This window comes from Myotis yumanensis, unplaced genomic scaffold, assembly GCF_028538775.1.
Source record: "Myotis yumanensis isolate MYYU_CA2020_CCGP unplaced genomic scaffold, mMyoYum1.0.hap1 SCAF_3, whole genome shotgun sequence".
NCBI lineage: Eukaryota > Metazoa > Chordata > Mammalia > Chiroptera > Vespertilionidae > Myotis > Myotis yumanensis.
This window is the reverse complement of record NW_027223754.1, coordinates 124,699,713-124,715,159: the sequence shown is the minus strand read 5'-3', so window position 1 is coordinate 124,715,159 and position 15,447 is coordinate 124,699,713. Positions and strand designations below refer to the sequence as shown.

At 42.5% G+C, this 15,447-nt stretch overlaps 1 protein-coding gene across 5 annotated transcripts in view; it reads right to left on the bottom strand.

The window, feature by feature from the left end:
* CEP83 (centrosomal protein 83) overlaps positions 1-15,447 on the bottom strand; it is a 135,852-nt gene that overhangs the window by 79,746 nt on the left and 40,659 nt on the right. For all 5 annotated transcript variants that reach the window (XM_070409573.1, XM_070409575.1, XM_070409576.1 and 2 more), the window contains exons 2-3: positions 5,144-5,418; positions 1,417-1,567 (exon numbers count right to left, since the gene is read on the bottom strand). In XM_070409573.1, coding sequence (XP_070265674.1) covers positions 1,417-1,567; positions 5,144-5,316 — 324 coding nt within the window. In that variant the 5' untranslated portion in view covers positions 5,317-5,418. The remainder of the gene's footprint in view (positions 1-1,416; positions 1,568-5,143; positions 5,419-15,447) is intronic.

Here is a 15,447-nt window from a genome sequence, read left to right as displayed (position 1 = left end):
AGGTTTCATTCCAAGCTTAATGGTTTGTTGTTCCCAACAATGGAAGATTTCAAGAAGACACTGAATGACAAATTCCCAACACAGCTGTCAAAGGAATCCATTAATTAGGTGAGATGCCATTCTAGATGACATGAAAGATGACTTTTTTAAAAAACATTTTTTAAATATATTTTATTGATTTTTTACAGAGAGGAAGGGAGAGGGATAGAGAGTTAGAAACATCGATGAGAGAGAAACATCAATCAGCTGCTTCCTGCACACTCCCTACTGGGTATGTGCCCGCAACCAAGGTACATGCCCTTGACCGGAATCGAACCTGGGACCCTTGAGTCCGCAGGCCGATGCTCTATCCAATGAGCCAAACTGGTTAGGGCTGAAAGATGGCTTTTTACTTTATCAACTTATGACTCCAAGATTAATAGTACCCTATTATTTGTACCAAGCACTAGATAGAAATACACAGCTGGTCCTGTCAAAGATTAAATGAATGTAGGAAAATACCACTAGTAATGCCTACTGATTTGAAATATATAGTATGTCTGACTGGTGCTGAAGTTTGCCTTTGCTTTACTTTCTAGGCAAATGAAAAACAGTGCAAAAAAGGAACTAAAGAAACTGTAGTCAGTACTTTAGTACCAACTAGCTTTTGCTTTAGAGACTACATTTACCTTACATTATACACATAAATTATGTGTACATACTGTTTTTACAGGGTCTTTTAAAAAACTTAAATAAACAAAAACACTACTGCAACTAGCTTAGTTTCAGTTACAATACTTAAAAGAAAATTAGTAGTCGCCCAGCTGTGGTGGCTCGGTTGTTGAGTGTCAACCTATGAACCAGGAGGTTACAGTTCAATTCCCAGCCAGGGCATATGCCCAGGTTGCAGGCTCGATCCCCAGTGGGGAGGGGGGTACAGGAGGCAGCCGATCAATGATTCCCTCTCATCTTTGATGTTTCTATCTTTCTCTCCCTCTCCCTTCCTCTCTGAAATCAATTTTTTTAAAAAAATTAGTAGCTTGGGCTTGTTTGATTACCGATCAGGGCACATGCCTGTGTTGTGGGCTTGATCCCAAGTAGAAGGTTTGCAGGAGGCAGCCAATCCAAACAACTGAGCCAAACATATTTTTTTAAAAAAAGAAGAAGAGAAAATTAGTAAAATCTTTCTTTAAAAAAAATTTAATTCTGGATTTTTATCAATTCAAAGTGGTCTTTTCCTAAATTATTTTGATAGTGAAATATTATTTAAATCAGAATAGGTAACAGAATACAAATTTATATAAATAAGAGTTTCATGGCTAAACCCTACATGGTAGCAAAAATCTAGACTATAAGAAAGAAAATTAAATTGTACCACCAAACTACTTCCACAAAACATATGAAAATTTTTATATTAACTCAAATACATTTTGTTACCTGTAGCTTTATTTCTTCTAAGTCTTTAGCTTTCTCTAATAATTCCCCTCTTAGTTCTTCAAACAGTAGCTGGAATTTTTCCTGGTTAGTTTGCTTTTCATTTAACAGGCGTTTGAGTTCATTTTGTGACTTTGTGTACTCATCTTGCAACCTGATTTAAAAAAAAAAAAAAAAAAGAATTCAATTTTAAGTGTAGCCTTTGTTTTCTAACTGCATTACTTTTTTTTTATTATTAAATCTTTATTGTTCAGATTATTACAGTTGTTCCTCTTTTTCCCCCCATAGCTCCGCTCCACCCAGTTCCCACCCCACCCTCTGCCCTTACCCCCCCACACACTGTCTTCATCCATAGGTGTACGATTTTTGTCCAGTCTCTTCCCGCACCCCCACACTCCTTCCCCCCTCGAGAAGTCAGTCCATTCCCTTTCTATGCCCCTGATTCTATTATAATCACCAGTTCATTCTGTTCATCAGATTTATTCACTTGATTTTTAGATTACTAGTTTTACACGTGTATTTGTTGTTCAGAATTTGTATCTTTACCTTTTTCTTCTTCTTCCTCTTCTTGAAGGATATCTTTCAGCATTTCATATAATATAGGTTTGGTGGTGATGAACTCCTTTAGCTTTTTCTTGTCTGTGATGCTCTTTATCTGACCTTCAATTCTGAATGAAAGCTTTGCTGGGTAGAGTAATCTTGGTTGTAGGTTCTCGCTATTCATCACTTTGAATATTTCTTGTCACATCCTTCTGGCCTGCATAGTTTCTGTTGAGAAATCAGCTGACAGTCGTATGGGTACTCCCTTGTAGGAAACTGACTGTTTTTCTCTTGCTGCTTTTAAGATTCTCTCTTGCCTGACCGGCGTGGCTCAGTGGATAGAGCGTCAGCCTGCGGACTGAAGGGTCCCAGGTTCGATTCCGGTCAAGGGCATGTACCTTGGTTGCGGGCACATCCCCAGTAGGGAGTGTGCAGGAGGCAGCTGATGGATGTTTCTCTCTCATCGATGTTTCTAACTCTCTATCTCTCTCCTTTCCTGTCAGAAATCAATAAAATATATTTAAAAAAAAAAAAAAAGATTCTCTCTTAGTCTTTAGCCCTTGGCATTTTAATTATGATGTGTCTTGGTGTGGTCCTCTTTGGACTCCTTTTGTTTGGGGTTCTCTGTGCTTCCTGGACTTGTAAGTCGATTTCTTTCACCAGGTAGGGGAAGTTTTCTGTCATTATTTCTTCAAATAGGTTTTCAATATCTTGCTCTCTCTCTTCTTCTGCCACCCCTATAATTCGATGTTGGTTCGCTTGAAGTTGTCCCAGAGGCTCCTTACACTCTCTTCATATTTTTGGATTCATTTTTCTTTTTGTTTTTCCGGTTGGGTGTTTTTTGCTTCTTCATATATCAAATCTTTGACTTGATTCTTGCGATCCTCTAGTCCAGTGATGGCGAACCTATGACATGCGTGTCAGAGGTGACACGCGAACTCATTTTTTAAATTTTTCTTTGTTAAATGGCATTTAAATATATAAAATAAATATCAAAAATATAAATCTTTGTTTTACTATAGTTGCAAATATCAAAAAATTTCTATATGTGACATGGCACCAGAGTTAAGTTAGGGTTTTTCAAAATGCTGACACGCCGAACTCAAAAGGTTCGCCATCACTGCTCTAGTCTGCTGTTGGAACTCTGTATAATAATCTTTATTTCAGTCAGTGTATGCTTAATTTCTAGTTGGTCCTTTTTCATATCCTCAAGGGTCTCACTAGATTTCTTGCCCTCACTAAATTTAACAGCGGTTTCTAGAAAATTCTTGAAAAACCTTAACAGTGTGGTTTTGAACTCTATATCCAGTCATTTGCTTTCCTCAGTTTCTGTCATTTGTGACCTGTGTCTTTGTCTCCACATTTTTTATGCTTCCCTGTGTTGATAGAGTGGCTTTCTGTGCTAGGTGTCCTATCGGGCCCAGTGGCTTAGCCTCCCCAATTACTTGCGGTGGACACTCTTGGCGCACCCTGTTGTGGGCTTTGTGCACAGTCTTCTTGTAGTTAAGCCTTGATTGTTGCAGGTATCACTGGGAGGAATTGACCTCCAGGCCAAGTGGCTGTAAGAATCAGCTGTGTCTGCAGTGGGAGAACTTCTGAGCTGGAGACACCCTTCTGGGGCAAGACTTGCTTCAGTGGGGCTTTGGTGCTCACTGAGTCTGCCCCCTGAGTGTGTCCCTTATGGATCTGAGGAGTTGTAATCTGGATGGTCCCACTCTGACAACTGGGTACACTGGCTCTTGGATCTCTAAGGAGGTGCTAATTTAGCCTCTGCCTGAGGCTACCCAGCAGGAGCTATGGAGACATCTGCAGATTCCTCTTCCTTGTTTGGGGTTTGGAGGTGCCCAGATGAGGCCCAGCTGTGAAGCAATGCAAGCTGCTGTGGGGCCTTGGACCTTCTTTTGGAAGTTCTGGGTCTCTCTGACCCAGCTGGAGATTGTTAGGTAATTTTCAGATTGCAAAGGGCCAGGCCTTTCATATGCCAAAGCCTCTGTGCACAGCTTGGGTGGGGCGGGGTCTCAGGGGATCAACAGGAGCAAGCAGCTATGGCTGCTCCTCAGTCCTACCCTAAGAGGCCCCGCGTTTCAGTGACCTGGTAATCGCTGCAAGCACCTCTGAAAGAAAGCTGCCCTCAAGTTCCGACCAATGCCAGACAGTCCAGTTTCTCCTCGTATGAGTCTGAGTCCCCAGAGAATCGCCCGGAACTGGAGTCCAGAGCAGTCGGGAGCTTGAGACTCCCTCCCAATTGAAAAAGATAACCATGTCCTCAGTTGCCAGCCCTTTCCATGTGCACCTCCGTACCTCTGCACTTTAATTCCGCACCTCCTCTGAGTCTCAGTGTGCTTTTCTCTTTCCTTCTAGTTGTATAATTTCCACTCAGCCAGCCTTCCTGTGGTTCTGGATGATGTCCGTTTTGTCTTTTAGTTGTATTTTAGAGGTGGTTGTGCGAGGCAGCAATTTCCTGTGTTTACCTACGCCACCATCTTGGTTTCTCTCTAACTGCATTACTTTTTATGTAAAGTCAATCAAAACTACAGAAGACCAATATCATATATGCTATTAAAACTATAATATTGCCCTGGCTGGGTTGCTCAATGGTTACAGTATCGGCCTACAGAAAAGGGTCTCAGGTTCGATTCCCAGTCAAGGACACGTACCTGGGTTGCAGGCTCCATGCCTAGCCCTGGTCAGAGTGTGAATGGGGGGCAACCAATTAATGTATCTCCCTCACATCGATGTTTCTCCCTCTCTCTCTACCCCCCATCCTCCCTCCTCTCCATTCTCTCTAAAAAAAAAAAAAAAATCAAGAGAAAAAAAAATATCCTCAGGTGAGGATTTAAAAAAACAATACTGCAAATATCTTTTTCTTTATAGAGTTTCATTTAATTATTAATGCAGTAGTTTCTGAAAGCAATTTTACTTTGAGGGGAAAAAACAATTTAGCCACACAGATACATTTAATTATATATGTCTTAGCTACTTTCAAAACAAGACTTTTATAAATTCATAACACAACTTGATACCATACTTAGTTTTGAATAAAGCAATTTTAAAGCAACAATTTTACTGTATTAAGTTTTAAATGCATATACTGTAAAAAGCTAAAATTATACTGTATGTTCCAGAGCAAACATTCAAAAAATATTTTTTTTCAATGCAAGGTTCTCATCTCCAAATTTAAGTATTTTACCTGTTGTGTTCGGCTTTCAGAGTCTGATAATTAGTTTTATGTTGTTCACATCGTAATCTTTCTTCAATTAACATACTTTGTAACGCACGGTCAGAATCTATCAGCCCACTGTCTCCACCAGGAGGACAAATGATGGGAAGAGTGTTCATATTGGTAGGTAAGCTGACAACCATGTAAAAATAAGTACTGGCTTCCTTATTGTCTTCGTTTTTTTTCCCAAGATTATTTTCCACTTCCTTCTTGCAAAGACAGAATCTTGGGAGGCCAAATTATACCTACGCAGAGAAATAAACTTCATTAATAATCAGTGAACTCATTCAGTGTTATATTTTTTATCACATTATTCTTCTTATCATTTCTATAATAAACCTGACTTTCAGATTTTCAACTGTTCAAAAATAAACTTGAATAATATCTTAACAAATTTTCTTCACATCCACCCAAAGTTTCTGTGACCATTAAGGTCACAGCTTCAAGTATTCACATAACTAGAAGTACTGACCTTTCCAGTTTAGGTATACTTCTGGAGTCAGATGTTTCCTAAAGCTACTGGCTTAAACTTCAAGGGTGGATCCTGATGCAAAATCCATATCCTAACCTAAAATCAGGGGGAAAGCCACTTGAAACTTGTTAAGTGGCTGGGGAGAATCACAGTCTTCGAAAAGATGGCCTTCAGTACGTTACTGTGAGTGTGTTTAATGCTGCAAAGAGTCTTTTGACACAAGGTGAGCTGCAGATTCAGATGCGGAATCAGTCAACACATAAACAGTGTTCACCACCTACAAGTTACACACTGTGCTAAGAAAAGAAATCTAAATCACCTCAGTGATCCCCAAAAGCACTGACTCAGGATTATGAAATAACTAAATGTCTGTTTTATGGGAAAGTAAAAAATAATGACAGTGTATTCTTACTATAAATAATTAAAATAAACATTTAAATCAAAATAATTCTGTCCCTTTAAAATTTATTAATCTTTCACAAGCCTACTATGCTAAGTGTCCGACCATTAATTTGACCATTCAACCAGTCCTATGATACGCACTGACCACCAGGGGGCAGATACTCCAACCAGTAGGTTAGTTTGCTCCTGGGGTCTGGCCAATTGGAACTGGGCGAGATGGGCCGGACATATCGAGGAGCCAATCTCCAGTGGTCCCTCCCCACCTCTAAAATATTTCTTCTAATTAATATCCTTTCAATGTGCACAAATCCGTGCACCAGGCCTCTAGTTGTTTATATATATACTAGAGGCCCGGTGCACAAAAATTTATGCACTCGGGAGGGGGGGCCCCTCAGCCCGGCCTGTGCCCTCTCACAGTCTGGGACCCCTCAGGAGATAACGACCTGCTGGCTTAGGCCTGCTCCTGGGTGGCAGAGGGAAGGCCCAATCCCTAGGTGCAGCCCCTGGTCGGGCTCAGAGCAGGGCTGATTGGGGAGTTGGGGCGCCGCCCCCTGTCATGCACAGAGCAGGGCGGATTGGGAGGTTGCGATGCCACCCTCAGTCACGCTCAGGGTAGGGCTGATTGGGGGGTTGGGGCACCGCCCCCTATTACACTCAAGGCAGGGTAGATGGGGAGGTTGCGGCGCCACTCCCTGTGACGCACAGAGCAGGGCAAATCAGGGGGTTGGGGCACTGCCCCCTATCATGCACAGAGCAGGGCCCATCAGGGGGGTTGGGGCTCCATAACCTGCAGGGCCAATCAGGAGGTTGGGGCGCTGCCCCCTGTCACACACAGAGCAGGGCCCATCAGGGGGGTTGGGGCTCCGAAGCCTGTCACGCACAGAGCAGGGCCCATCAGGGGGTTGAGGAGCTCCCCCCTGTCACTCACAGAGTAGGGCCGATAGGGAAGTTGGGGCACCGCCTCCTGTTACACACAGAGCAGGGCCGATCAGGGGGTTGGGGCGCCGCCCTCTATCACCCACAGAGCAGGGCTGATCAGGGGGTTGGGGCGCTGCCACTGTCCCACTCAGGGCAGGGCCGATGGGGAGGTTATGGCTCTACCCCATCACACACAGAGCAGGGCCCGTGTAGGGGGAGGGGGGTTGGGGCACCGCCCTCTGTCACACACAGAGCAGGGCCGATCAGGGGGTTGGGGCACCGCCACTCTCACACTCAGGGCAGGGCCGATGGGGAGGTTATGGCTCTACCCTGTCACACACAGAGCAGGGCCTGTGGAGGTGGGGGGGGGGGGGGGGGGGGTTGGGACGCCGCACCCTGTCACACACAGAGCCACAGGGCGATCAGGGGGTTTGGGCGCTGCCCCCTGTCACGCTGATCCGGTACCAGGAGGCCTCCTGGCTCCGCTGATCCCGGTGCTGGGAGGCATATTATCCTTTTACTATATAGGATAGAGGCCTGGGGGCCAGCTGGTTTTCCCTGAAGGGTGTCCTGGATCAGGGTGGGGGTCCCCACTGGGGAGCCTGGCCAGTCTGGGTGAGGAGCTGAGAGCTCTTTTCAGGCTGGCAATTGACTGAAGCTCCCAACCACTCCTTTTTTTCTTTTTCTTTTTTTTTTATTCTGGGCCAGCTTTTGCTCTGGTTCTAGCTCTGAGGCTTCCGCTGCTATAATCAAAACAATGTATAACTCTAGCTCTGAGATCCCAGCTGGCTGAAAGCTGGTTTCTGGGGTTTTGTTTATTTTCTATGATTGCAACATAGTTTCTTAGAGTTGGAGCTCAGAGGCCAGCAAGTCAGGCAGGGAACATTGGAGTCTGCAGTCACTGGAGCAAGCAAGCCTCATGTTCGCTTCCAGCTGCCTGGCTGCCGGCCGCCATCTTGGTGACAGTTAATTTGCATAAGGATATGCTGATTAGCCAACGGGAAGGGTAGCGGTCGTACGCTAATTACCATGTTTCTCTTTTATTAGTGTAGATATCCTAACAGCATCTCCCACAGTGGGGTTTTTTAAAAATTGAAGGGGAAATCAGGAACTTCACAGACAAAAAAAAGGCTAAGGGAGTTTATCACTACCAAGCCAGCAATGGAAGAAATGCTAAAGGGACTACTGTAAAAAGAAGAAAAAAGAAAAGGAAGAAGAAACACAGGGACAAAAAATAAAAATGGCTAAAAACAAATAGCTATCAATAATAACTTTAAACACCATGGTCCAAATGCTCCAATCAAAAGACATCAAGTGGCTGAATGGATAAGAAAACATGACCCATATATATGCTGTCTATAAGAGACCCACCGCAGAACAAGAGACTCACACAGATTGAAAGTGGAGGGATGGAAAAATATATTTCAGGCAAATGGAAAAGAAAAAAAAAGCTGTGGTAACAATCTTATCTAATAAAAGACAAATAGGTTAATTAACCGTTCCTCCTACACACTTCCCATTGGCTAATCAGGGAGATATGCAAATTAACTGCAAACCAAGATGGCGGCCAACAGTCACGCAGCTGAAGTGAACAGGAGGCTTGCTTGCTCCAGTGATGGAGGAAGCCAAGATTCCCCGCCTGCGCGGCCAGGCTCTGAGCTGCACTCTAAGCAACAATGTTGCAATTATAGAAGCTAAACAAACCCCAGATAACTGCTTTCAGCCAGCAGAGGCCTCAGAGCTGGAGCTGCAACAGTGTTGCAATTATAGAAGCTAAACAAACCCCAGATAACTGCTTTCAGCAGTGGAGGCCTCAGAGCTGGAGCTGGCTCTCAGCTCCAGTGACAGCTATAGAAGGTAAATAAATCCCAGAATAAAAAAAAAGTAAAAAAGGAGAGGTTGGGAGCTTCAGTCATCCACCAGCCTGAAAATGGCACTCAGCCCCTCACCCAGGCTGGCCAGGCACCCCAGTGGGGAACCCCACCCTGAAGGGGGTGTGACCAGCTGCAAACAGCCATCATCCCCTTACCCAGGCTGGCCAGGCATCCAAGCAGGACCCCCACCCTCATCCAGGACACCCTTCAGGGCAAACCAGCCAACCCCCACCTGTTCACCAGGCCTCTATCCTATATAGTAAAAGGGTGCCATGCAAACTGACCCTAAGAGCAGAAAGACTGGGAATGACTGGTCACTATGACACACACTGACCAACAGGGGGCAGATGCTCAATGCAGGAGCTGCCCTCTGGTGGTCAGGGCGCTCTCACATGGGGAGCTCTGCTCAGACACAAGCCAGGTTGACGGCTGCCAGTACAGCGGTAGTGGTAGGAGCCTCTCCTGCCTCCTCAGCAGTGGTAAGGATGTCCGACTGCAGTTTAGGCCTGCTCCCCGCTGACAAGTGGACATCCGAGGGCTGCCAGGCTGCCAGAGGGATGTCTGATTGCCATCTTAGGCCCAATCCCCCGGGGAGCAGGCCTATGCCAGCAAGTGGTCACCCCCGAGGGGTCCCAGACTGCGAGAGGGCACAGGCTGGGCTGAGGGACACCCCCACCCAGAAGTGCACAAATTTTTGTGCACCGGGCCTCTAGTACTTATATATGACAAAATAGAGTGAAGGCCATAACAAGAGATAAGGAAGGCCACTTCATAATACTAAAGGGATCAAAACGACGGTATATAATTCTGGTAAACATATATGCCCCCAATACAGGAGCACCCAAATACATAAAAAAAAAACTTCTGGAAGATATCAAGGCAGAGATCGACAGCAATACAATCATTATAGCGGACTTTATTTTTTTAAATAAATTATTATTGTTCAGATTATTACAGTTGTTCCTCTTTTTTCCCCTCAGAGCTCCCCTCCACCTGGTTCCCACCCCACCCCATGCCCTTACCCCCCACCACTGTCCTCATCCATAGGTGTAAGATTTTTATCCAATCTCTTCCTGCATCTCCCACACCACATTCCCTCTGAGAATTGTCAGTCCACTCCCTTTCTATGCCCCTATTTCTATTATATTCACCAGTTTATTCTGACTTAATTTTTAGATTCACTTGTTGATAGATATTTATTTGTTGTCACTTTGTTGTTCATAATTTTTATCTTTGCCTTTTTCTTCTTCTTCCTCTTCTTAAAGAATATCCTTCAGCATTTCATATAATCCTGGTTTGGTGGTGATGAACTCCTTTAGCTTTTTCTTGTCTGTGAAGCTCTTTATCTGACCTTCAATTCTACATGATAGCTTTGCTGGGTAGAGTAATCTTGGTTGTAGGTTCTTGGTATTCATCACTTTGAATATTTCTTGCCATTCCCTTCTGGCCTGCATGGTTTCTGTTGAGAAATCAGCTGACAGTCGTATGGGTACTCCCTTGTAGGTAACTGACTGTTTTTCTCTTGCTGCCTTTAAGATTCTCTCTTTGTCTTTAGCCCTTGGCATTTTAATTATGATGTGTCTTGATGTGGTCCTCTTTGGATTCCTTCTGTTTGGGGTTCTCTGCGCTTCCTGGACTTGTAAGTGAATTTCTTTCACCAGATAGGGGAAGTTTTCTGTCATTATTTCTTCAAATAGGTTTTCAATATCTTGCTCTCTCTCTTCTTCTGGCACCCCCATAATTCGGATGTTGGTATGTCTGAAGTTGTCCCAGAGGCTCCTTATGCTATCTTCATATTTTTGGGTTCTTTTTTCTTTTTGCTTTCCAGGATGGGTAATTTTTGCTTTCTCGTATTTCAAATCTTCAACTTGATTCTTGGGATCCTCAAGTCTGCTGTTGGATCTCTGTATATTATTCTTTATTTCAGTCAGTGTATGTTTAATTTCTGACTGGTCCTTTTCCATTTTTTTTTTTGCATTCTCATTAAGATCTTTGAAGGTCTTACTAAACGTTCCTTGGAGGTTTGTAGAAGATTCTTGAGTGACCTTATACCTGTGGTTTTGAACTCTATGTCCAGTAGTTTGCTTTCCTCCATTTCTTTCATTTGTGACATGTTTCTTTGTCTGCGCATTTTGGCTGACTGCAAGGACCCGCTGTGTCTATCGTGGAAGAACTGCTGTGCTGGAGACACCCTTATGGGGTAGGAATTGCTTTGGTGCTCACTGAGTCTGCCTCTTGAGTGTGTCCCTTATGATGTGAGGAGTTGAAATCTGGTATCTGACCACTGGGTACCCTGGCTCCTGGATCTCCAAATCAATGACTGTGTGAGTGCACCCAGCAGGAACTATAGCAATATCAGCAGAGTTCTCCTCTTCGTTTGGGGTTTGGAAGTTTTGGAGCCCTCTGACCCAGCTGCAGTTTGTTAGGTTAGGCTGCAAAAGGACAGGCAGTTCCTTTGCCCTGCTTGGGTGGGGATGTAAAGTGAGTGGGGTGGGGTCTCAGAGAATCACCGGGGTGGAGCAAGCGGCAATGGTTGTCGTCAGCCGTCTCCGCGACTCCTCGCGTCTCGGCGTCTCTGCATCCCCACGTCCTGCACCCCCACAGTAACATTGATCCCTGCGAGCAGCTCTGCGAGAAAGCCACCCTTGCTTTCCGACCCGCTGCAAGACAGTCCAGTTTCTCCCCATAGAAGTCTGGGTCCCCAGAGTCTCGCCATAAATGATTACAGTGGATTCAAGAGCTTGTATCCCCTTCTGATTAAAAAAAAAACTGCGCACCCAGGTGCAGACCACCTCGCATGCGCCTCCATACCTCTGCTCTTGGTGCCTCTGCACCTCCTACCCAGTCTCAATGCGCTTTTTTCTTTCCTTCTAGTTGTAGAACTTCCACTCGGCCAGCTTTCCCGTGGTTCTACGTGATACCTGTTTTGTCTTTTAGTTTTAATTTTAATGTGGTTGTGGGGGGCAGCACGTACAGGTTTATACCTTAGGCTGCCATCTTGGTTCTCTCTGTATTGGACTTTAATATCCCACTGATATCACTGGATAAATGCTCTAGGCAAAATATCAGCAAAGAAACAACAATCCTAAATGACTCACTAAATCAGATAGACTTAACTGACACCTTCAGAACATTTCACCCCAAAGGTACAGAATATACATTCTTCTCAAGTGAACATGGAACATTTTCAAAGATAGACCATATATTGGGTTACAGGCAAAGTCTCTCCAAATTCAAGAAGACTGAAATCATATCAGGCATCTTCTCAGACCACAATGGCGTAATATTAGAAATCAACTACAATAAAAACAATCAAAATAATTCAAACACTTGGAGGATGAATAGCATGCTATTAAACAATGACTGGGTTATTAAAGATATCAAAGAAGAAATTAAAAACAACCTGGAAACAAATGACAAAGAAAACACCACAATCCAAAATGTATAGGACACAGTGAAAGCATTCCTGAGAGTGAAGTTCAAAGCATTACAGGCCTACCAAAAAAAAAAAAAAAAAAAAAAAGAAAGAAAGGAAGAAAGAAAAACTGGTAATTAATTATCTAACTCTACAACTTAAAGAATTAGAGAGCAGTAAGAAAAGCCCAGAGTGAGCAGAAGGAAGAAGACAATAGAGATCAGAGTAAAAATAAATGACATAGAGAACAAAAAAACAATACAAAAGATCAATGAAACCAAGAGCTGGTTCTTTAAAGGGATAAACAAGATTGATGAACCTCTAGCCAGGCTCACCAAGAAGCAAATAAAATCAGAAATGAAAGAGGTGAAATAACAACACACCCCACAAAAATACAAAAGATTGGAAAAAAATACTATGAACAACTCTACTCCAACAAACTAAACAACCTAGAGGAAATGGACATATTCTTAGAAAAATACAAACTTCTAAAACTCAATTAAGAAGAATCAAAAAATCTCAGCAGGTCGATAACTAAGGAGTAAACTGAAGCAGTCATCAAAAAGCTTCCAGCAAAAAAAACCTGGGCCATATGGCTTCACAGGAGAGTTTTACCAAATATTCAAAGAACTAAAATCCATCCTTCCAGACTATTCCAAAAAATTCAAGAGGAAGGTACACTTCCAAGCTCTTTCTATGAAGCCAGCATTACTCCAATCCCAAAACCAGATAAAGACACCACAAAGAAAGAGAATTGGAGATTTAGCAATATCCCTGATGAAGATAGATGCTAAAATCCTCAACAAAATTCTAGCAAATTGGATCCAGCATTACATTAGAAAGATCATACACCGTGACCAAGTGGGATTTATTCCAGAGATGCAAGGCTGGTACAATATCTGCAAATCAATAAATGTGATACATCACATAAACAAACTAAGAGATAAAAATCACAATCATATCAATCGATGCAGAAAAGGCATTTGACAAAATCCAACACCCTGTCCTGATAAGAACTCTCAGCAAATTGTGAATAGAGGGATCATACCTCAACATAACAAAAGCCTTGTATGACGAACCTATAGCCAACATCATACTCAATGGGCAAAAACTAAAATCATTTTCCCTAAGAACAGGAACAAGACAAGGATGCCCATTTTCACCACTCCTGTTTGACATAGTAATGGAAGTGCTAGCCATAGTGATCAGACAAGAAGAAATAAAAGGCATCCAAATTGGAAAAAAAGAAGTAAAACTGTCATTATTTGCAGATGACATAATATTGTATATAGAAAACCCTAAAGACTCCATCAAAAAACTACTAGAACTAATAAATGAATTCAGCAATGTAGCAGGATACAAAATTAACACCCAAAAATCTATGGCTTTTTTATACACTAATAATGAACTCTCAGAAAGAGAAACTAAAAAGACAATCCCATTCACCATTGCAACAAAAATATTAAGATACCTAGGAATAAATTTAACCAAATAGAAAAAGGACCTGTACTCATAAAATTACAGGACGCTGATAAAAGAGATAGAGGAAGACATAAACAAATAGAAGAATATACCGTGTTCATGGATTGGTAGAATCAACATCATTAAAATGTCCATACTACCCAAAGCAATCTATAACTTCAATGCAATCCCCATTAAAATACCAATAGCATATTTTACAGACCTGGAACAAACTCTCCAAAAATTCATCTGGAATAAAAAAAAAACCCAAATAGCTGCAGCAATCTTGGGAAAGAAGAACAATGTTGGAGGGATCACAATACCAGATATCAAGCTATACTACATAGCCACTGTCCTCAAAACTGCCTGGTATGACACAAGAACAGACATATAGAACAATGGAACAGAACAGAGAGCCCAGAGTTCAACCCAAGCCATTATGCTCAATTAATATTTGACAAAGGAGGCAAGAGCATACAAAGAAGTCAAGACAGTCTCTTCAATAAATGGTGCTGGGAAAATTGGTCTGATACATGCAAAAACATGAAACTAGACCACCAATTTACACCATACACAAAAATAAGCTCAAAATGGATAAAGGACTTAAACATATGACAGGAAACCATAAAAAGTCTAGAAGAAGCTATAGGCAGCAAAATAGCAGACATTTGTTGTAGCAATATCTTTACCGATCCAGCTCCTAGGGCAATGGAGACTAAGGAGAAAATAAACAAATGGGACTACATAAAAATAAAAACCTTCTGCACAGCAAAGGAAACCATCAACCAAACAACAAGAAAGCCCACTGCATGGAAGAACAGATTTGCCAATGTTATCACCGATAAGGGTTTAATCTCCAACATTTATAGGGGACTCATACAACTTAACAAAAAGAAGATAAAAAATCCAATCAAAAAATGGGCAAAGGATCTAAATAGAAACTGTTCAAAAGAAGACATACAGAAGGCCAAGAGACACAGAAAAATACCCTCAAAGTCACTAATCATCTGAGAGATGCAAATCAAAACAACAATGAGGTACCGTCTCACACCTGTCAGAATGGCTATCATCAACAAATCAACAAATGACAAGTGCTGGAGAGGATGTGGAAAAAAGGAACCCTCTTGCACTTCTGGTGGGAATGCAGACTGGTGCAGCCGCTGTGGAAAACATGTTGGCATTTCCTCAAAAAATTAAAAAAGGAACTTCCATTTGACCCAGTAATCCCACTTCTAGGAATATATCCCAAGAAAAGAGAAACACCGATCAGAAAGGATGTATGCACCCCTATCTTCACAGCAGCACAATTTACAACAGCTAAGATTTGGAAACAGCCTAAGAGCCTATCAGCAGATGAGTGGATTAGAAAACTGTGGTACATCTACACGATGGAATACTATGCTGCAATAAAAAAGAAGGAATTCTTAACATTTGCAACAGCATGGATGGAACTGGAGAGCATTATACTAAGCAAAATAAGCCAGTCAGAGAAAGATAAATATCACATGATCTCACTCATTTATGGAATATAATGAGCAACATAAACTGAACAAAAATAGAACCAGAGTCATAGAAGCATAAACAGACTGTCCAACCTATGAAGGAAGGCAGGTGGTGAAGGGTAAGAGATCAACCAAAGGATTTGTATGCATGCATATGAGCATAACAATGGACACAGACAGGGTCGGGGCAGCTGGAGAGTGGTCAATGAGGGAAAAAGGAGCCTTATGTA